The sequence below is a fragment of the Protopterus annectens genome, chromosome 1.part0, assembly GCF_019279795.1.
Source record: "Protopterus annectens isolate FY-2018-M chromosome 1.part0, PAN1.0, whole genome shotgun sequence".
NCBI lineage: Eukaryota > Metazoa > Chordata > Ceratodontiformes > Protopteridae > Protopterus > Protopterus annectens.
The window spans coordinates 592,621,310-592,645,164 of record NC_056725.1 but is presented as its reverse complement, the minus strand read 5'-3'; the positions used below and the strand labels follow the sequence as shown (position 1 = coordinate 592,645,164).

At 38.8% G+C, this 23,855-nt stretch overlaps 1 protein-coding gene across 1 annotated transcript in view; it reads left to right on the top strand.

The window, feature by feature from the left end:
• The window catches only part of RAB3GAP2 (RAB3 GTPase activating non-catalytic protein subunit 2), a 2,949,955-nt gene that overhangs the window by 1,981,671 nt on the left and 944,429 nt on the right, over positions 1–23,855 (top strand). Inside the window, exons 20-21 of the mRNA XM_044061656.1 lie at positions 4,406–4,619; positions 22,871–22,968. Of these exons, the coding sequence (XP_043917591.1) occupies positions 4,406–4,619; positions 22,871–22,968 (312 nt within the window). The remainder of the gene's footprint in view (positions 1–4,405; positions 4,620–22,870; positions 22,969–23,855) is intronic.

The window sequence follows — 23,855 nt, the reverse complement described above, 5'->3', positions numbered from 1 at the left end:
TAAATTTGAAGGAGATGCTAGATGTACAGAATTCCCTGATTGCCTTCACAGACCTTCTTCTACTAGGACAATTGTTGATACGGATAGACAACACTACAGTGATGTGGTACATCAACAAGCAGGGGGGCTCTCACTCTTACCCCCTGTGCAGATTAGCCATGAATCTCTGGTACACTGCTCCGACCTGCAGTGTCGACTTACAGGCGCAGTTCCTGCCAGGGAAAGACAGCACTCTGGCAGACGCATTGAGCAGACGCATTTCAGATCCACACGAATGGATGTTGGATATTCGGATATTCAGGATGATTATAAAGGCTTGGGGATGTCCGGACATAGATCTTTTTGCATCCCCTCAGAATCATCAACTTCCAACATTCTGCACAGGGACCTACCACAAACTAGCATGGAAAGTGGATGCCCTCTCATTCAGTTGGAAACATCTCTCAGTATATGCTTTTCCTCCCTTTCCTCTTTTACCTCGGGTACTTCTGAAGATAAAACAGGACAGACCGCACATGATTCTACTGGCTCCCAATTGGCCTTGGCAATTCTGGTATTCCACTCTGATGAACTTGGTTCAGGAGCCTCCCTGGATTCTGCCTCAAATCCCTCATCTACTGTCTCAACGGGATGGCCGGATACTGCACAGTCATGTCGAGACTCTGCATCTAGCTGCCTGGTGGATCCAGGGTCTGTAAACACCTCTGCCCTTTCCAAACAGGTATTGGATGTAATCCTTGAAGCTAGACGGCCCAGCACTAGAAAATCTTATGCGGGAAAATGGAAAAGATTTTGCTCCTGGAGTCAAGTCCAGGGTGGTGATTCTTCTGTTCCGAACATTCCTCTGATTTTACAGTATCTGACAAAGTTATTACATACAGGTCTATCTTTTTCGTCTGTGAAGCTTCATGCTTCTGCGATTTCTGCACATTACTATACGGATCTTCTGATTTTTTCTCATCCATTACTTAAACAATTCCTTAGAGGGGCTAAGAATATTTGGCCCCCTATAAGGGCTCCTGTTCCCACTTGGGATCTTAACTATGTTTTGGAGAAATTAACTTTGTCTCCTTTTGAACCTGCAGCTTCCACGGATTCAAAATTTTTGTCTCGGAAAACTGCTTTTCTTTTAGCTATTACCTCTGCTAGAAGAATTTCAGAATTGCAAGCACTCATGGCTGTGGAACCCTTTCTTATTTTTCATCAGGACAGGGTATCTCTATGGACTAATCCCACATTTATGCCCAAGATGGTTTCAGCAGTGGCTTTGAATCAGTCTGTTCATTTGCCTACCTTTTATCCTAATCCTCAAAGTGAGGAAGAAAGTCTTTTGCTCTCTCTAGACGTGCACAGACAGCTTTGTCTATACCTGGACAGGACCAAGATATTCCGGAAATCTGATCAGTTGTTTGTCGCTTATGCTCCTATTGTTCAGGGGAAAGCATTCACTAAGCAAACTATTTCTAAGTGGATTGCCCATTGCATCAAGTTATGTTACTCTTATCATGGCAATCCGGGTCTTGTTAATGTTAGGACTCATTCTACCCGGGCTACTGCTACTTCAGCAGCTTTTCTTTGTGGGGTTCCTACCAAGGATATTTTGGAAGCTGCTACTTGGAGTTCTGTACATACTTTTTCTAAGCATTACAACCTCCCTCTCTATTCTAAATCCAGGGCAGGTTTTGCTTCTACGGTTTTGCAAGGTTTTGTGACCCCTCCCTCTGTTTTTCCTCCAGCCACCCTTTCTTAGCTTTGGGACTCAACCCTACAGTGATGACTGCAACAGTGAACCACGAAGGACATAGTACAGTTGTGTTCTGTTACCATAAATGTAGATGTTCGAGCGTCTTCACTGTTGCAGTCTGGGTTACCCTCCCTCCTATCCCCTCTTTTGTTTTTTCCTTGAGTATTGTCTGTTATGAGGTATTTTGGCTGCTGAGGTTTTGGGCATGGTTTCTTTTTTAGCCTTTTCCTTCTGGGCACCTGACATCTGGGGCAAGAAAACCTGGGGAAATGGCGTCAGCTGATGTCTTTATACCTTCCGGCGCATTGACGTCAGGATAAATGTGACCTCAGCTGGCGCCCGATCCAGACTTTGGGATTCTGGCCGATCGGGGGCTGCCTCTGGCAGGAAGAACCCTACAGTGATGACTGTAACAGTGAACACACTCGAACATCTACATTTATGGTAAGAGTACACAACTGTACTTTTCTCAAAGCTGCAGGATGTCTTGGGGGGGGGGGGACTTGTCCTTTCAAAAGGATTGCATTTCCCATTGGACTAACTCAGCTTTCCTTCTTGAAGTTGTTTTCAATTGGTCCCTGAAACGGTATGTTTAAATCCCAGTTTTCTTTCTGGAGCAGAAGTCAGAGATTAGAATGCCCTTCATGTCAAAGAAGTATACTGCCAGTTTAAGGTTTATCTGTCCACTCCACAAAGAACATGACTGCTTTCCTTGCTTGCTTCAACAATATTTACATTGCAGGTGTCTGTGCTGTGAACTCATAGTCTTTGTTGCTTACCTGCATCAAGTCCTATTTACTTTACTATGACTCCAGGAGTTGGGCTTCTAGACTCAGCCTTCTGAACTTTGGTTGCCATCCAGCTCCTTCTGCCTTGTTAAATGTACTGTTTGGGTTTCAGCCCAGTCGTAATACTCATCAAGGAGGGTTCCCTGAACATAACTATAATAAATGTTTTATCACTGTATCAGTTGATCTGTGAGAAGACCCTCCTAATGAGAGACTGTTACAGTCCCACTGGCCCACCTTTGTGTGATCATCCCCTTAATACAGCCTTGTTAGCAATGCAGCTGTTCTATTATTACTAATATTTCTTAATTTGCCTGAAGTGAGTTGGCTAGCATTTGGTAACAAACTGGTAGACTCAGGGGCTACGTGCACATCTATAGTCAGCACTTGGTGTCATGGTATGCATCACAACAGAATGTGTCTGCTTTGAACTCAGAATCTTTAGAAAAAAATGCTGAAATTTGATTAGTGGAGAGGGTGAACTCATTCTTAGTCCTATTAAGGATGCCCCCCTTGTAGAACAGCTGATATGGTGTTGAAAGTACTTTATTTCATACAGCAGAATTACTTCCTCTCAGGCAGTGCATACTTCGTGACATGTAAAAAGAGGACCTCACTTGATGGAAGCTCTAATGGCTGCTTTCACCTCTGTTGTTGCTTCACCAATGGACTTGTATTGAAAGTGGATTTTTAACCTGTGCTAAGTCAGCCACTTTTCTTCCAGTGTGTACCAGCTATTGCCTTTTATGATACAGGAGATGAACTAGAAAGTAATTGTGGATGTTATGTTCTTTTCACACACTACATATAACTAGTTCTCATTGCACTGGAGACTTTTTTAACAAGTCCAAGGTTGTGGTACATTAAGTTGTCCTTTTTTTTCAAGGTACGTTGATCTTAGTGTTAGTATGTTTAATTAGCAATGGTATGCATGGATTCATACTTGCACACTGGGGGGGAGTCATGGAACAAAGCCTTCCCCACCACCACACACACACACACACACACACTCTTCAAAAGTATAACAGCAAGTTTTGGAATTTGCTGTTTTTTGTTTGAAGCACAGTTTACATTTTGAAGTGTCAGGACTCCATCTTGAACTTCAAAAAGGGATTACTAAGCAGAGTCATACCATATCAGTTGATCTATGATTGAATACTCTTTGATATGTTTCTGTCATCCTTCTGCTGTCTCACAGTGTAACTAGAAAGCCATTCTGTCCATTAGCTTCTGCTGGAGTTTCACTTGACTCAGACAATTATGTGTGTATGTATCTTTGTACATTGAAGGGTTCCATCATTGTGTATCTGGATTTGCAGGAACTGAAATTTGGGATGAACATAGGGGATAGGAACACTCATGTAAAGGGAAAGCATGATTTCATGGAAGGTGACAGCAGAGGGCATGTATTTCATTGAGCATGGGAGCATCAGATTAGATTTAGCTAAAGCAGAGGAGGGAAGGGTTATGCCAATAATAGAAATCCCCAAGTGAGTCATCTCCTACATGAACTGATATATTTAGAACATTTCCGATTTGATTGACTGAACATGATACACAGTTCCATCTGTATTCCTAGGTAGTATAATGAGAAGTGGGAGCCTCATTTTTGAGCCCATCCATGGTATTAACCCCACTTAGCATAACAGTTTGTTGTCTGTAGTTCAAAGGTATGTAGGACTATTTTGAAGGAAGTTGCAGTGAAAGTGAGTCGTATTAATAAAAAAACAATACTGGGTGTTAAAAATATAGACAGACTTCATAGATTTGGAACTGTTAAAGTATATCAGCAGAAAATCTTTTATGTTTAGAATAAATATTTAATACAATATTGGAATTTCAGACCTTCGATAATTAATTTTATTATGATTAGGAGTTATCCACATTACTGAGGATGGAAGAAGAAGAATTTTTCCGAATTCAGAAGTTATTAAAAACCTATCAGCAGGAAAACACCAAACCAGCTGTCCGTTTTTCTGAAGATTTTGATAAAGAACTTTCTGTGGGCTGTTTTCTAGAATCATTAGAATGTGAGAAGTGGAGTATAACAGTGAAGAAGATTGGAACAACAGACAGTAATGCTCTAGGTACATGTATTTTATATTATGCTTTGCTCTGTTATACTTTTAAACCTGTTTTTTTTATTCATTTCTACCTATTCAGCACTTGTCTCTCATTAAAAATATCTTCCTGCTACCCAAATTTGATTAGTTAGTTTAGTGTTGTGTTAATAATTTTCCGGCATATTTTCGTCTGCTGTTCAGAATATTTAAAGACCTGGTATTGGAAGCCTTCTGCAGTAGATAACGTTGAGTTTTCCACTTTTGTTGATGCCATCTCAGCACAATTCAGAATTTTACTAGTTCCCTATACTGTGGGGTAAGCAGATCCTTGGTTTGCACACACTGTGATATCTCATGTCAGAATAGCTTGGATATTTGTCTTCTGCTCTTCATAATTTGTTTTTTTACCACTTATAGAAAAGTTCCTGCATTCACTGCCTAAAGCACATAAACCTTCAGACTGTTGTGTTCTTAAGATCACTAACCAGCCCTACATTTGTTGTTTGGGGAAGCAATATGGCATGAACCATCACAAGTGCCCAATATTTCAACCTGACCACTTGCAGGAGAAGAAGTAGAGAGAGTTAAGGCCTATATTGACTGTGGATACTGTGCTATGCAGTGCACGTACAGACAGCAGGGTCTTTTGCAGTCTTTAGTCAGTGCTGAATTGGTGGGAGGTGGTAGGAAATCTGGGAGACAAACCTCATTCAAAATTTTCTCCTTAAAGAGTCTGTGATGGAGAGTCACATTTGTTTGTTTGCTTAGATGAACTATATATGTATGTTTTATCCAGTTATTCACTTGAGACATGTAAACAGGTGACAAAGTGTGAGGAATTTATGATATGATTTGTCTGCATAAGAAGGGGGTCTTAATAAATAACTGGGGTAGATTGCTGATCCATATGGACAATTTTCAAACTCATCCTGGGAAAATACGAAAAAGGAGCGTAGCATAACTGCATTGTAGTAATTGTGAAATTTGATGTCGTAGAACCATTACGTTTGAATGCAAGCATTATGTATACAAAATTCCTCAAGTATGACAGCATTAAATACTATGTGTAACATGTTTGGTACAACTTTTTCTATATTTCTACATCTCTAGCAGAAGAGACTACATAAAGAAGTAATATTAAAAGAAATGAGAGAAAGTGACAGAGAAAACAGGAGGTAAAAGTAGTCCTAAGATAATAGGAATATACACATAAATGATAGCTTAAGAAGTAAAACTCATCAGAAAGAAAGGATGTTTCAAGAGACTCCTTTTATAGTAAAGCATATGGTGTTTGCAATAAGTTATTCCTTTCCTAATAATGTTTGATTAATTTCCATTACCCATTCCTTAAATTCCTCTCTTTTTAAATGTGCTTTTGAAAGTGCCATTGTCTCACTTTTAACTTAATTTCCCTGTATTTTAACTGTTTTTTTTTTGTTTTTTTTATTGGTGAATGATCCGAAATAGTTAATGGATGTCTGTTGAAGCCTTCAATTAAATGCACATGATCCTGTGAAATACAATTTCTATCCAGTCAGCCTGGTTATTGTACCTTGAAGAATAATACACAGATTTTATCTGAGATTCTGCTACTGATCACATCTTCCAAAGGAAATATTTTCATGCATTTCTTCAGAAATCTACCCTCTTTTGGGATGTTTTCCCTTTTAGGACCACCTGATACATCTTCACTATTGCAAATCAAGTTCCAGTCCCCGCCTGTAAATAATGCTCCCTGTTGAAAGTCGATTATTTCTCCTAATATTATTTTAAGCTCCATAGTAGCAGTTTTTAGTGGAATGTTAATACATGCCAGCATAATTCTCCTCCCCCCTTAACAATAGCCCTTGCTTCCACAAATCTACAATTATTCTCTTTTCCCCCCTCTTCTGTCACTTTTGCAGCTCCTCTAGCAATCGGTGTTAATACCTTCCTTTTTTTCCTTTGTCCCTGGTATTCTGGTGAATATCCGTCATGAAATTCCTTTTTTTTGTCAAATTTGCATGCTCATTTCTATCCAGATGTGACTCCTAAAACATTATTTGCACCCTACAGTTTTTAATGTAATGCAGTATTATTTCCTATTTATCTGTATCTGTGAGACCATTTACATTCCAAGATAATATGGACATAGTAGCCATTTCCTGTTACACAACAGTTCTTTTATTTCCAGATTTTGTCATACATACACACACTGCCAGGCTAATATTTTGTACAGTTGTTCTCACCTCCATTTGAATTGTGCCACATTTTCAAGACATTTTGCTTTAATAAAAAAAAAACTCAAACAAAATACCCCCTTTAACTTAGAACAAATACACAAAACAATGGACATTTTCAACAAATGAAATTTAACTCTCCAGAAAAGAGCAGTTGTCCCAAATCAACAGCTGTATCCACAGGCATTCCCCTATTTCAGACTGTGTATTTTACAATGAACTGCTTGTCAGTGTACCTTTAAATTTTGCATTTCTCTCAGCAAAGAGTGCTCAGAACTCTCAAGGTTAACTGCTTGAACCTGCAGCTGTCTGAGTAACCAGAAAAAGCTGGCAATTTTGAGGATGCTTGAAGGAATCTTTGTACATTTCACTCATAACACAATATACATTTCACTCATAACTATATACAGACTTACCATGGACAACTGTCTTCAGCTGCAGACTTCAGTCTCTCACTGAGAGCATTTGCTAATGGAAGAAAGCAAGCACATTTTTTAAGGAATTTAGCATTTCCTTGCCTTTCATCATTTTGTCTTATTGTTTGTGCTTATTTGTTTAAAACTGTCCATAGATCAAGTGAAGGGCATTATTATCTTAAGTCCACATATAATATAATCATTGCACTTTTACACTCTACCCATGCCCCAGCAGGCCAAGACCACATTATGTTAACATTATATAAACTTAAAGTTGCTTTTGTCTAGCCTTCCTTATCGTCCTACAGTGTAAAGTCAATATATCATGTAACTAAGAAAAAGTATATGCATACTTTTATATCCATAACATGTGCAGCAGAGACTGAAAAGACTCCCCCTCAACACATACATTAAAAATGCCCATAACTGCACACTATGCAAAACTGCTTTTCAGTATAGCATGCAATTTAAATCATGAAATGTTTTCTACAAATATTAATTAGAATGATTATTTTCCTTAAGTTTTTCCCTTTAGTATTTTTCTAAACATTAATAACTTAAAGTGAGGTATGTGATTTACAGTCCACGCATAAGTGTAACAAATTCAATAAAATTCCTATCTTTCTCAACTACTTTTTCTTACAAAGTCATATTTCATAAATGTGTCTGATGTTTTATAGTCTGTCACTTTTTCACTTATTTCAGCATTGCTGGTCTTCTTCCTTTTCATCGCCATCTCTCGTCACCAAACTCTTGTGCAAGTCTCAAGTACTCCTCATTTGTCTAGTCTCAACCCCTGTGTTTTTTTTTCCTCTCTCTCAAGCATTGTTTTTGGAACATTGGAAAAGCTTTCACTGGCAAAGTCTTTTTATGACCTTTGTTATCAGAAGGAAAGAGAAGCAGAGTCTCTGCTTGCTGGCAAATTCTTTGTTGGATAAACTTTTATTTCCTCTTTAGTGTGTTCTGCATGAAAAAATTTCTTTGATCCTCCAGCAAAAAATACTCTGACAGCTGGCTACAGCTGCTTGAAGATTACACCTGCTTCTCAACATTCCTTGATTGCTGGGATAAATTGTCTTCTCTTCTGTGTGGTTTATAATCAGTAATTAGTTTCCACAAACACTCTTGTCATCTGATGTCCAGTTTTTAATATTTGTTCTTTTTTTGCAAAAATGTTGTCAGGATCATCTCTTTCTGTTGGTATGATTACATCTTTCCTGTAAAACAGATCAAGCTGCTTTCACTTGGGCAGGTTTGGAGCATTCACACAATGTGCTGTCTCAATTAACAGATCTTGAACTCTGATCTGGTTCCTTATCTGTACTTTCGTAAAACTAATACGGTCTGCTTCTTCCAGTTTCTGTAGTACAACAGAAATTCTCGGTTTTCTATGAGCATGCTATCTTCTAACTACTACTTTTTTAAACATTTTTTCCTGAGAAGCCTCATGCTCAGCCAACCTTCTGACTTTTACAGTTTTATCAGGTCATCTGAATAGCTAGTTCAAGCTGCTTCTCTTTTTTCAACCTTTTGTTATTTGAGTTGATATAGCCCTTCAGTGTCTCAGTAATTGTAAACACCTCTGAGTAAATTTGATCTACTTTTCTTCTAAATTACCAGAAGCCGTCTCATGTGCCATAACTGAAATTTGAGCTGCTTTTTGTTGAACAGCTGCAGGATTCTCCCCATTCAAGAGTTTTCACTTATTTTCTGCTTCATTTCATTGCAGGTTGTCAAAACGTTTGTCTGTTGGCATGCAGTTGGTGCAGTTAATAGCCAGTGACTGAATTTTACCCCAACAGTTTAACTGGCCTTTTTTTCAGATGTTCATCGTGCATACAGCTGCAGTAATCACAGTTCTCTACCGTCAGGTGGGTCCTCAGTCGGCCGAATTCCAAAGTCTTGGTCCGGCGTCGGTTGTCGTCGCTCTCTTCCCTGACGTCAGTGCGACAGGGGTATATAAGACACAGCCGACGCCATATTCTTCAGTCTTTTTTGCCGCGCAGTGCCCGAAGCAGAAGCAGTTCGCAAGTGCCGGTCGGCCAGCTCCTGAATTTACGAAAAATTGGAAACCGAAGTCTTCATTAAAGCTAAGTACCCGTTAGAAATTTTTCTTGCCTCAGACCGATGTCAGAAAAAGTTAACAATTGTATTTCTTGTGGGAAGCAAATACCGCATAAGGATTTCCATTCCCTCTGCATACCTTGTTTAGGCCCAGACCATGACGTCTCGGGCTGTCGCTTTTGCGCTACTTTCAATAAGCGCACTATTAAGCGTCGGGCAGAGTTCCCCCAACACTTTTTCGGTAAAGCCTTTGATTATAAAATGTCGTCTGAGACTCCGACTACCGTTTTGTCCAAAAAACGCAAGGACAAAGACCGACATGCGAGGTCCGCGGTCCCCACTGACACCACGCCAAAACCGGCTACACGTGGTCCGGTTCTCAGCGAGACGCCTATGCAGTCCCTGACTACCGACGACACTTCTTTGGCGGGGTCTTCTGTAACCGAGACCGCAGGTACCTCGGCCCTTACCCAGACTACAACCACCGAAGCCACTGTGAGCGTTGAGTCTCCTAATGTGGACAGGTCCACTTCCACCCATGGTGTCTTTAGACCCTCATCTTCCTTTTCAATTAAGGCCTTTACTAAGTCTAAATCAGCCAGGCATCCCAAAAGGCCTGTTGCACAGGGCCCATCTCCAGGCCCCATGCCTAAAAAGCAGATGCTTAAAATGGCTGAGGATTTAATTACTCTTATCAGGGGTTCCCAACCCCCTCCAGACAAGAGACCCAGAGTGGAGGAAGTTTCTCCCTCTTCGGATCAGGGCTTCATTTTTTCAGATCATTCTGATGTAGAGGAACACTCTTTCTCCCCTTTTGAAGATTCTGATGCGGAGCAGTCTATTCCCTCTGTATCTCCTCCTGAGGATTTTACTTTTGGGGAAACCTTGCACACCTTGAGGGAACACTTCCATTGGGAAGGCCAAGACTTTTCTGATTCCAAGAAAAGACTTAGGGAATTTCTTTTGTTACCTCAACACAGACCTCTGGCTATTCCTCCTGTTTTGGACGTACTGGATGATGCTTATTTGGAGGCTTGCCTTAGTCCGGATTCCCTACCTCCTGCCCCAGTCAAGCCTGATAGGTACTACAGAGTTCCTAACTCTCACCAATTTCTGTACAAAAGCCATGCTGCTGACCCTGAAACCATTTCTCAAGGCCCTAAGGGAATGAAGGCCTCTACTGCTAAGAATCCACTACCTTCCGAAAGAGAGTCTAGATCCTTAGAAAGGTGGGGAAAAAAGGTGTATACCTCGGCCACCCTAGCCATGAGGGCCTTAAATTGTCAGTTTCATATGCTTAAATATCAGCAGTTTCTGTTATCACAATTAAGAAATAAAATGTCTCAACCTGAACAACCAGATTTGAAGGAGTTGCAGGATATGATGCATAGTGCAGAACAAGTGGGTAAACACACCTTACAATATGGCTATGATGCCCTAGAGGCCTCAAGTAGAGCTGCTGTTACAGGATCAGTTATTCGTAGACATGCATGGCTTAGGGAACAAATCTTGCCTGATCATGTGAAAGCTAAACTATTAGATGCTCCTTTACAAAAGGATGTGCTATTTGGTACTAATGCTGAGGAGATACTACGGAAAATGGACGAAAAAGCCAAATCTATGCAATCTGTCAAAGCTTTTCTGCAGGTTCAGCCACCACGTTTTAGCAGAAATTGGCCTTCTAAAAACTGGTCCTTTCCAGCCACAGACAAGCCCCAAAGAGGTAGCTACAGGCGCTCAAGGGGCAGAGGACAATCACAAGGATCATATAGAGGCAGGCAATGGCAAACTCCAGCACCAAGAGGTGGCGAAGACAGTGCACAACAATATAGGAAACAAACCCAATGACTTCCTCCTTTCCACGCCAAGCAAGTCTCAGCTGGCAGCACCTTTGGGAGGAAAGCTGACATTATTTACAAGAAATTGGCATATTGTCACAACAGACAAATGGATCCTGGATGTTATAGACAGAGGCTACAGATTTCATTTTCACACTCTACCAAAAATGAGAGGCATGCCAAACCTGCCACACAATCAAAGGGCAGAGGCACAACTACAAATTTCAAAGCTCATAGACATGAAAGCTATTCAAGAGGTACCTACTCACGAACAAGGCCAAGGTTTTATTACAGGCTATTTCTGGTACCAAGGAAAGGAACCGACTGGAGACCCATTATGGACTTATCCATCCTAAACACATTCTTACTGCACTCAAAATTCAAGATGCTCACATTACAGCAGCTTCTTCCCATGCTGGGCAAGGAGTTTTGGCTGGTAACATTGGACCTCAAGGAGGCATACCTGCATGTCCCAATCAGACAAAGTTGCAGAAGATACCTCAGATTTCTTGCAGGTTCAATCCACTATCAATTCTCTGCATTGCCCTTTGGCTTATCTACTGCACCCAGAGTATTCACGAAATGCCTGGCATCAGTAATTGCCTACTGCAGACTTCAAGGGATACAAATTTACCCTTATTTGGACGACTGCCTGATCCAAGCGGACAGCAAGCACATACTTCTGGATCATCTGGCTTATGCAACACGGTTACTGAACTCTCTGGGATACACAATCAACAAAGAGAAATCCAGACTAACACCATCTCAGAAAATAATTTTCCTGGGTGCCAACTTGGACACAAACACCCAGATGGCCTATCTTACGCCAGAAAAATTGGGGCAACTAACTCAGTATTTCAAAATGCTAGCAAATTGTACCAGGCTTACTGCAAGGAAAATCCTGCAGGCTCTGGGCTTCATGGCATCTTGCATTCTTTTAATCCCATGTGCAAAGTTGCATATGAGGAAACTTCAATGGTACCTAAAAAACCTATGGTCTCAACACAGCCACAGTTTAGAAACAACAATACCAATAATTCCATGTTTGCAAAAGGAATTCCTATGGTGGGCCCAAGCATGTCAAACTAACACAGGTCTCCCATTCTGCAAGCCTCAAGCAAATCAAGTCATCACAACAGACGCCTCAGATTATGCCTGGGGGGCGCACATGACAGACAGGTGCATTCAGGGCAAATGGTCCCAAAAAGAAAAGCACCTTCACATCAATCAAAAAGAAATGCTAGCAGTGATAAATGCAATTACAGCTTTCAAGGACCTCCTGCATCCAGGACAATTATTGATAAGAACAGACAACACCACAGTAATGTGGTACATAAACAAACAAGTAGGAACACATTCATACCCCCTGTGCAGACTAGCCATGACATTTTGGAACTTGGCTCTGGAATGGCAAATCGAACTTCAAGTACAGTACTTGCCAGGTTTGGAAAACACGCTGGCAGACAATCTAAGCAGAAATATGACAGATCCACACGAATTGAAGTTGCATCCTCAAGTGTTTACAAAAATAATCCAAGCGTGGGGGAGGCCAGACATAGATCTTTTCGCCTCCCACAGGAATCATCAATTGGAAAAGTTTTGTTCAAGGACCTTTCATCCAAAGGCCTGGAGAGTGGACGCCCTTTCATTCAGTTGGACAGCATGGACACTTTACGCTTTTCCACCTCTGCCTCTTCTGCCCAAGGTGCTCTTGAAAGCAAGAACAGACAGACCGAAGATGATATTGATTGCTCCAGACTGGCCGAGGCAACACTGGTATCCACTCCTGAGGAGCCTAACACATACTCCTCCCTGGCCCCTGGCAGGACATCATTTTGGAGGCCAGAAGGCCATCTACTAGAAAGGCTTACTCCGCAAAATGGAAACGGTTTTGTTCTTGGAATGAGAAAAAAGGCCAGGACCCTAGAAAACTGAATTTGCCTCAGGTACTACAGTATCTAGCTGAGTTGCTGAACAGTGGACTTTCATTTTCCTCCATAAAAATCCACGCCTCAGCCATTTCTGCAGAATTCAACACGGATCCACCCTTATTCTCTCACCCATTCTTAAGACAGTTTCTCAGAGGGGCAAAAAATATAAGACCACCAAGGAAGCAACCTGTGCCAGCCTGGGATCTTAATTACATTTTAGAAAAATTAACATTGCCTCCTTTTGAACCAGCTGCCTCAACAGATTTGCAATATTTGTCCTGGAAAACAGCTTTCCTTCTGGCCATAACCTCAGCTCGTAGGGTTTCGGAACTACAAGCCCTCATGGCTGTGCAGCCCTTTCTCATCTTCCATCAGGACAGGGTTTCCCTTCGAACCAATCCATCATTTATGCCTAAAGTAGTATCCAGGGTAGCTTTAAATCAAGCCATACACTTACCTACCTTTTACCCTAATCCTCAAAACAAAGGGGAAAGGCTGCTACACTCCTTAGACATCCATAGACAGCTACGTTACTATTTGGACAGAACAAAGCCTTTCAGAAAAGCAGAACAACTTTTTGTGTCCTATGCTGTAGGAGCTCAAGGAAAGCCAGTTACCAAACAGACAATTTCAAAATGGATGGGCCACTGCATACGGTTTTGTTACTCCTATCATGGAAAATCTGTCCCTACAGGCATCAGATCACACTCCACCAGGGCCACAGCTACCTCTACAGCCTTCCTCAGAGGAGTTCCTACCAAAGATATTTTGGAGGCAGCCACTTGGAGTTCTGTGCATACCTTCACAAAACACTACCACCTGCCTTTATATTCCAAAACTAGAGCAGGCTTTGCCACTGCTGTGTTGCAGGGCATTCTGGCTCATCCCAGTTCCACCTAGTGCCTACCACCCTGAGCGTAGCTTTGGGATTCTACCCATATGTGATTACTGCAGCTGTATGCACGATGAACATAGTACAGTTTTGTACCTACCATAAATGTAGATGTTCGAGTGCTAATACAGCTGCAGTACAGGTTTCCCTCCCTCCTTCCCCTCTTGGTAAAGGACTAGTGGCTAACCCCTCCTCTTGCAACCTAATTTGGGGTTATCCTTCTATGATGTATTTGCTTGCAACTACTATTTTTTTATTACATTGCATTGCTTGAATATATATATGTATTGCCTTCCTTCTGGGGGCACCTGACATCTTGGGCAAGAAAAGACTGAAGAATATGGCGTCGGCTGTGTCTTATATACCCCCTGTCGCACTGACATCAGGGAAGAGAGTGACGACAACCGACGCCGGACCAAGACTTTGGAATTCGGCCGATCGAGGACCCGCCTGACGGCAGAGAACCCATCTGTGATTACTGCAGCTGTATTAGCACTCGAACATCTACATTTATGGTAGGTACAAAACTGTACTTTTCTGTTTTCCCACTGGGAGAGCTCAAATCAATCTGTAATCAGTATGCAGCCATCTTGGATAGGGTTACCACCTGTCCCACTTTGCGATGGACAAGTCCCTCTTTGGGCAGTTGTGTCCTGCAAAAAAATTGAAAAAATGGCAAATGTCTTGAGATTTTAGGACTAAAATATTTCATATATTTTATGTAATAGATGCATAAAACAGTTATTCTGAATCTGAAACGCCTAAATGTTATAAAAAAACACAAGCAACTAAAATGCTACAAGAATAAGCTTTTATTTGAGCAAAAAAGTGAAGTTCTGTCCTTTGTACTGGCCATGGGTATGTTTTGCTCTACAAAGTCTGACGGTTGTACCAAAAATGTCCCACTTTGGGCATTTGAAAATGTTGCAACCTTAATCTTGGACGCCTCAACAAAAAGATTTTAGTGAATTGCAAAATGTTCAAGCTTATTTTAGAAAACATTAAAAAAAACACCTTTATTAAATTATCACCTAAGACATAAGCAAACATGCTTTTATAGAAAAGAAAACAACAGAAATAAACTTAATAAGGTCTTACTATGTCTAGGCAATTCAGATCGTGTGCCGCAGTTCAAAGGAATAATTTTCTTAGTTACAGCCATTTACTCACCCAGTATTTCAAAGAAGTACTTTGTAGGAAAGTTTTAAAATCTGCCAACTCATTACACTCCAAAAACAGATCCTCCTTGTTACCACTTTCTTCTCCATCATATCTGCAACAGTTGATCTCTACCTGAGGAATAATTGTTTGTGGTCTGCTTGGGATATAAAAATACATACGCAGACGTTTTCAAGCAAAGATCCTAAAGCTAATGGATGTTTTTCCATACTTGGGAGCCATACATATGTCCTCCCATTGTTTTTTTGTAAATTGCTTTCCCAGTCTCTCTTACCAATCTTTACTAACCGCCACTGATAAAGCCTTATAGTTATCATGTATATGCCCTAATAATTATCATTTTTTAACAGCAGCTTCTATTCTAGACTCAACTAAAAATTCTACCAGAACAGGTCTTTCATTTCAGTATCTCTCTCTCTCTTTACTTATACTCAGATATCCGTTGATGGTAGGGAAGGCAGTCTCTAGCCTGCAGGTCATATCTCTTGTTGGCCTCATCCCATTCTGTTACCTTTCCCTGTCTAGTTATTTGCTCCCAATGCCTTGGTTCCTTTGCTAGTTTTCTCCAGTAAACTCAAGCCCCTGCTTTCCCATTTTCTGTACTCCTACTTTCAGTCATTCCTATTGGCAAATTCTCCTTTCTTCATTTTCGTAGTAGCTTTGGTCATTGAATACTTTCTGTTATGTTAGGAACATAATATTCTGTATGGTTGTCAATATTCTCCTTCAGGATCTGCATCCAAAATCCCACTCTGTGTTTATTTCTTGACCCCCCCCCACTTCATCATCATGCCTTTCCATTTTGAATTATAACTTTCTGCTTGTGTTATGTATGTAAGCCTTAACTGTGTAGCTCTAAAATATCCCTTTAAATCAAGTAATCCTAAATCATATTGTTCTATTGGAAGGATCAACTTGTCCCACTTAATTATTGCCCTCTTCCCTTTTTAGATGAATTCCTTCAACTCTTTATTAATTATTGCCCACAACTTCTCTGTTGGTTGAAAAAGTATGCTTGACATGTACATAAAATTAATGGTCTTAAAAACATTTTCACACATGCATCTCACTGCCTGCATCCATAGGCAACAACTTAAATTTTTTCAATTTTTGTATTATATTTTGTTTAGTTTCTTCCACATATTCTTAGCTGCTGTAACAGAGGCCTTTTAATCCATACTCCTAAATAATTAATCGTGTCATATCCCCATAAATTTGGGTATTGGTAAACCAATTCACATCTTGGTACATACTTTCCTGCTATAGATTTTGTTTAACCTTTATATCCTGAAAAAAAACTTGAAACTATTTCAAAAGGTTCCACAACATAAGATGTAATTTTAGGAATTTATTAGGTAAAAAGTAATATCATCTGCAAAAAAAAAGCCAACTTTTCTTGATTGCCATACCAATTATATTGTTGCATGCCTGAATCACTTATTTTCATTGCCAGTGGCTTTAAATATAAATAAAATAACAAAGGAGGGAAAACACCCCTGCCTAGTTCCTCTGTTTAAACATAACTTATCATTGAGGAATCCTTTCACTTTAATTCTTGTCATCAATCCTTCATATAATGTAGCCTGGTATTTAACCCTATTATTGTGTCAGGGAATGCAAATGCTTCCATTGCCGTACTTATAAAATCCCAGCTTACTCTGTCGAAAGGTTTCTCTCCATCAAGACCCACTAACAACAGTGTTATTTTCTTACATTCTGCTTTCCTCTAGATCATCATTGTTTTTGTAATGTTGGCAAATATGTGCCTCCCCTACACAAAACTACATGATCAGTATCTGTCAGTTTTGGCAGCACCAATGCCATTCTTTTAGCTAGCATTGACATAAACACTTTATAATCATGGTTTAAAAATTAAATGGACCTGAATGAATTTAGGTTTGATGGATCGTTAGTGTTGTTTGGTGATATAGCCACCATTGCTGTCTTTCAAGATGTTGGTGCTTCACCTCCTTTTAAAGTACTGTTAAATAAAATCTTCCATGTATTTATTATTTTTTTCCCTCAAAATTTCCACAGGAACACCATCTGTTCATAGTGACTCTCCTGAAGATTGATTATACATCACCATTTATATTTCAACTCCTACTTTTAACTGTTAGTTTTTCAGCCTTAGGTAACTCTAGCCTTGGTATAATTAAGTCATCCATTGTGCTCTTTCTTTATTTCCATATTTCTCTCCTGTATGCAAGTTGTCATACAAATTCTGAAATATATCTAATACCTTTGCAGGATTTCTGGTTATTTTTCTTGTTATTTGCTCCCTAAGTTCGGCAAAAACCCTTTCTACTTTCTGTTGCCTAAGTTGGTGTGCTAAAAGGTTTTACACTGTGGAGTTATCAAAAAGTAGTTGTGTAACATCAAACTTTCTAAAGTCATTCATACTATCCAGACACTCCCTTATTTTCTCTTTAGTACTCTGCATTTATGCCTATGTCTGCTCTGTGAGATTGCCCTTATTCTGCATTACTTTAATCTTTGTCAGCTCCTGTAAGTAATTTCTATTACTTCTTAACCATATCTCTTTCTCTTTTATTTCTACCCTATTCTTAAACTCCATTTTCATTTTTATCCCACTCACTAGCTGTAGTTTTTGAAGATATTTCTAGCTTCCCTAATAACTCTCAAATAATTTCTACTACCATTACTTAAATTCCTTTCTTTTAACAGGTTGGTGGGGAAGAGACAGTGTCTCATTTTTACTTTATTACCTTACATTTTTATCTTGGTTTTTATTGGTAAATGATCTGAAATCGTTATTGAATGTGTGTCAAAGTTCTTAATAAAATGTACAAGCTCCTGTGAAATATAATGTCTGTCTTGTCTTGCCCAGTCCTTGTACCTTGGGGAATAATGTGTAAGTCATGTGCACGTTTCCTTTTTGTGTATTCCTGTAAGACCATTTACATGCCAAGATAATATGTATATGTAGCTATTATGATAAAAAGCTGCTGTTTCCTCCTATTATACATCATTTTTTTTTTAATGTGTATTATGAACATTTGGTTAGATGCACACACTGTTTTGCAGGCTTATTGCTCATCTTTTATGCCGTTGCTGTTTCTTCTCTGTTTGAACTGGTCACATTTTTGAAGACTTTTTGTTTAAAGAAAACCCTCAAAAAACTGAAGACATTCTCAAAACACCTCCCATCCACTATTAACTTAGAACAGTCACAAAAAACTATGTACATGTTCAAAAAAATTATGCTTAACCCTCCAGATAAGAACAGTTTTCCCAGATTGACAGATATATCCACAAGCAATACTTGAAGTAAAAATATGGTTACCCAAGGTAAAGGGCATGCTGCAGCTCATGTTCTCACTCAAACTAATTGATGTCTGCTCTTTTCTTATCTCTACTGTCCTCCTAGATGTGAAAAACAGCTTGTATCCTTCCAGAAAACATTAACTTCTAACTGTAAGAAAAGGTGCACTGTCTTTAAAAAAACTAAATAATACACTGTTCTATTAAATTCATTAAAGTACTGTAGCTGCCTGAGAGACTGCTGTCTATTATTCATTTCCCATAATTTCAAACTTTGTTTTTTTACAAACTTGCTTGCCATCATACCTTTAAATTTTGTATTTCCCACAGCAGAGTGCACAGAGCTCTCAAGATTAATTGCTTGCACCTGCAAACAGCTCACCTGCATGTAAAATTATCAGCAATTAATCTTTTAAAGTTTCATCCAGAAAAGAATGTACATCTGCTTAAGCAGCAGACTTCATGACCCCCACTCATCATTTGCTAATAGAAAAAAACAAGTTAATGTCATTGCAGATGTAAGAAGTTTACCATTTTTCATGACTTTCATAATTTTTTCTTAGTTTTCAAGCCTTCTTACTTACAAAAACACTTAAATTTAAACCAAAGGCATTAATGTAGACAGTCACTCTTGTCAAAATAAGAGAAATATCTTAATTCTACTTATAATATAATCAGGGAACTTTTACACTCCTCTTCTACCCCAGAAGCCGAAGATCCCAGTAACATTAAACTTGCTTTTGTCCATCCTTTCTTTTCTTTTTATATTTTAAAGTCTATATTTTTACAACTAAAACAGTACTTGTTTACTTTAATATCACATGCAACGGTCACTGAATAGACTCCCCCACGTTTAAAATAATAAAATTGCGGCACTATACGTAGCATGCAGTTTATATCATGAAATGTTTCTTGCAAATATTAATAAGAATAAAACTTGTTTTACTTAGTTACTTTTGCACTTTTAGTATTCTTCTAAACATTAATGACATAAAGTAGTACATGCTTTACAGTCCACCCACAAGTTTAACAAAGTCAACGAAATTCCTGTTTTTTTTTTTGAATGCCACATTTCACAAATGTGATTGATGCTTTATAGTTTCCCATTTATTCACAGATTTCAGTGTTTCTGGTTGTCGTCTTGTTCATCTCCATCTCCCAACTCCAGACTCTGGGTCAAGTCCAAGATATCCCTGATTCTTCTAGTCAAATCCAGTGCTTTTTTCTCTGTCTCAAGCATTTCCTTTGGGACAATGGAAAATATTTCACTGGCAAAGTCTCTCGATGGGCATTATCGTCCGAAGAATGTGAATCAGAGTCCCCTTCTGTTTGATGGCTCATGTTTTGTTGGGTAAACTTGTGTATTTTCTCCTTATCCTTTTCTGTATCAAAAATATGTTACCTTTTCCAGGGGAAAATATTCTGAAGAAAACTGAATACAGCAGCTTGAATCTCTTACCTGCCTCTTGACATTCCCTGATTACAGAGATAAATTTGCTTCTCTTCTGCCTGGTGTACAGTGAATAATTATTTTCTGCAAGCTCTGTGTTGTCTCCAATTTTTAAGAATTTTCCCTTCTACTACAGATTTGTCAGGATCAACTCTTTCTGCTGGAATTATTGCATATTTACTAACACAGGTCATGGCTAGGTTTGAAGCATACATTCTGCATGTCTTTCCATTTAACAGATCCCGCTGTAGAATACCAGTCCAGTTGCTTACTTGTTTCATAAAATTAAGACACTGTTCCTTCCAGTTTCTCTGGTACAGCAGAACTTGTCAGGTTTTCTCTGCATGCTCCGTCTTCTAACTACCATTTTATGAAACAGCTCATCTTGAGAAGTCTAATTTTCAGCCAACCTTTTCTTTATTTCAGCTTCTGACTTTTGCAGTTTTATCAGTCCATTTGATTAGCTAGTTAAATCTTCTATTTTTCCAGCCTTTTGTTATTTCAGTTGATATATTCCTTCAATATTTCATTTATTTTAATCACTGTCAATACATTTGATTTATTTTTTCCTTTAAATTACTGGAAGCTTAACTGTTCTTGTAGTTGATTTTTTTAAGTGGCCATTTGTTTCAGACTTTTTCTTTCTTATCCTAGGTCATGGACTGTGTTTTCCAAATTTATCAACACCCACACATGTACACACTTCTTCCTTTCTCTCTTCCAGGGATCTTTACTATAACTCTAAGCATCTGAACTCTGAGCTCTTCATAATGATTCTGTTGCTCACACTAATATTTTAATGCTATTTTATAGGTGGATTTTGCCCCTCTGCTTGCCATCCATCAGACCTCCTGTTACTGGACATGAGCTCATTCCTTCCCTCAAACTGGGAGAGTTATTCACCAGATGTACAAAGGTGAGAGCCATTTTGGAGGGGGCATCATAAAGTGGCACAGCAGATACCATTGTTGCCTCACAACAGGAGGTTCCCTGGTTCGATTCTCTGCTGGGGCGCCTTCTGTATGGGGTCTGTTTGTCCTCCTTTTAGTATGTGGTTTGGGCATTGTAAATTGGCCACAGGTGTGGCTGTGCATGCAGGTGTGTGGTGTAAAGAATTACTGCAGCAGGGCTAGGCACCTGGCAGTGTAAACCTTGGCTGTAGATGATTGTCACTGTTGGATGGATCATACAGGCAGCAGTAAAGGTGTTTTCTGTCCATGCTGACATCCCAGTTATGAGGAAGTATGTAATGGACCTAACAGCACTCCCAGTTAAGCAAACAAGCTACTGGCATCATTACAAAGATGCACAGTTTCTTTTCCTTGCAAGTGCACACACCCCAGTTCACTCATTTTGAAGGTTGCCACCAGGCAGTTGCTTAGTGAGTCGACCGCCGCCCGATGTATATTTGCATTTCTGCTCCAACAAGGGAGTATGGCATTGCTCATTCTTCACTGTCCCACCCTCCTTTCATTGCTCTGTCAAGTTCCTGAGCTGTTAATCAAACTCGGGTTGCCTGGGTCCAAGTAGAGGCTTTTACTTTTTTTTGGTCCTAGTAAAGGTTTTTAGTGTACGTCACATGAGTCTGTTTATCACAGGTTCATAGTCAGTATGAATTATGCATTCTCTTCTTCCTTGCTTTACCAAGATGGATATTAAAGAACTATATCCACCATTATTGACTTAGCTCTTGATGGAGGCTCATGTAGTCCAAAAGCTTGTGCATGCAGGTTTGTAAAACCTCTGCTGGTCAAGTAAAATATCATAGCATCTTTGTCTTGCAGTATTTTCAGTCGATGGGCAAGAATGACGTTTCTGTTTTATTTTGTACGTGGAACCTAGTTACTGCAGTCGTGCATTTTGAACATCAACTTGTCATTTTTGCAGCTTTGCTAGGTTCTAGGATTTCTATTCCCTTTCTTAGGTTTGAGAGATTTTACACTTTTTATGGATGAGCCAGGCTTTTGTTAATTCCATTACCTGACTTCTAAATTCTGGATGTTTGCCATTCTGTTGCTGCCACCACCCCCATTACTGTAGTCATTTTATTTAAAAATTCATTAACTAGATGAAGATGGAAGAAATATTTGGATTGTAGCAGAAACCCAAATCATGATCACAAACTGTAAATCCAGGCTACACATTTCATGTGATGTGATTTTATTTATTTATTTTTTGCAATTCATTGGGGATATAGAAAAAATGTCATTGTTTACTTGGTAAAATTATCCTGCTCAATTTATCAGTAGTTCTAATACCAGATCTACTTAGGTTAGTAAACAGAGTTCATCTCTATACTTAACAGGAAGATACTGTGTATACCTGGTGGATTCTTTCCTTGATTACATTTTTGATGTTCCTTTCATAGTCCAGGGTAACTTCTAAAGTACCTGCTTGTATATAATTACCACATTTTTGTTTTGTGCAGTATTTGCAGCATGGTTCCTTTTTTTTGTGTTTAGTGTTCTTTCTGGACCCCATTGTTTCAGTGTGCATTTGTCTCGCTTTGTGGTATCTCTGCTAAGGAACACAAGTGAGATACAAAAGGAGCAGTATGAGCTTTACTGGCTGATGTGTTATACCAAAAGAGAGACTGCAGGCAGGCACTACAGACAGTAATAGTTAAGCCCTCTTAGTAGGCTAGCTGAAGCATTAATACAAACAGAATGTTTTACAAAAGAAAAACAGCTGCAGTTAAGCATGTAACTTTTCTTTTCATAATGTTAAAAAAACTTAATAGTACAACTGAAGGCTCTTTTGGGAGAAACAACTAAAATATTTTATGTTGATTTTCCTCTTGAAAAAATATTAGAATATTACACTTGTAACACATAATTACACTGATGTTTCAAGTTGTATTGTGAAATAATTTGTCTGTTTTGCAGATCTTTGTGGCTTACTTTGTCTCAGAAATATATTCCTTTCTTTATTGAAAAGTGTGCATTGATTAATAATATTCTGTCATCAAATTACTGTCTCATTGGTGTATTTCCTTTTTTAGGAAACTTTATTTTCTGGAAATTCCTTTGTGGAGAAAGTTGTATGAGTGATCTCTGTGAGACACTGAAGGCTGCAGGGTTCAGCCCTCAACAGCTACTAGTAAGTGTTTCTTTAATTAATCCCTAATTTGTATGTATGATGGTGTTTCTGCTTTGTATTTCTTTTTCCTGTAATTAAGATGTTAATGTTGCTCACAGCCCAGTGGTGAAATTTAGAAACAAATTAAGGAATTAAGGCAGTAGAAAAGATTTATGCTGCAGCCTTTAAAGGTGTATGTGTGTGTGTGTGAGTGTGTGTGTGTGTATATATATATATATATATATATATATATATATATATATATATGTGTGTGTGTGTGTGTGTGTATATATATATATATATATATATATATATATATATATATATATATATATATATATATATATACTTTTTTGTGATTCTGATAGTGGTTGACCTGTTGAGTGCATTGTCATTCCAAAGCTGTAACTACTTGTTGTGGCACCCTGTGATCTGGTGCCTGTCACCACAATAAGAGATGTAGGGTGAACTTCCTGAACACAAAACCAAACAAGGTTCACTCTGGGGACCAAATCAGAGTATGAGACCCTAGAACATGAACAATGTCCAAAAATAATCCAAGGAAAACTTCTGAGGCTTAAAAAGTTGATTTAATAACGCTTGTGACCAACAAAATGCGTTTTCGAATATCTTCATCAGATAACAAACACAAAATCAATTACATGCTTCACAAGAACCACTCATCTTTTATACCATGCATAAATTGAATCATTGAATTCTGTTATTAGTTAATTACCAATCAAATTATTTAACCCAATCTGTAAAACATGACCTGAATGAAAAAATATATATTTATAGGTCTTGTGAATGATTCAGTATAATATATGAAGGTATGTTTGTAGATGAATGTAAACAAATTTGATTTATCTTAAAAACTATTTATTACAAACATTTAAAAATTAGTTAGT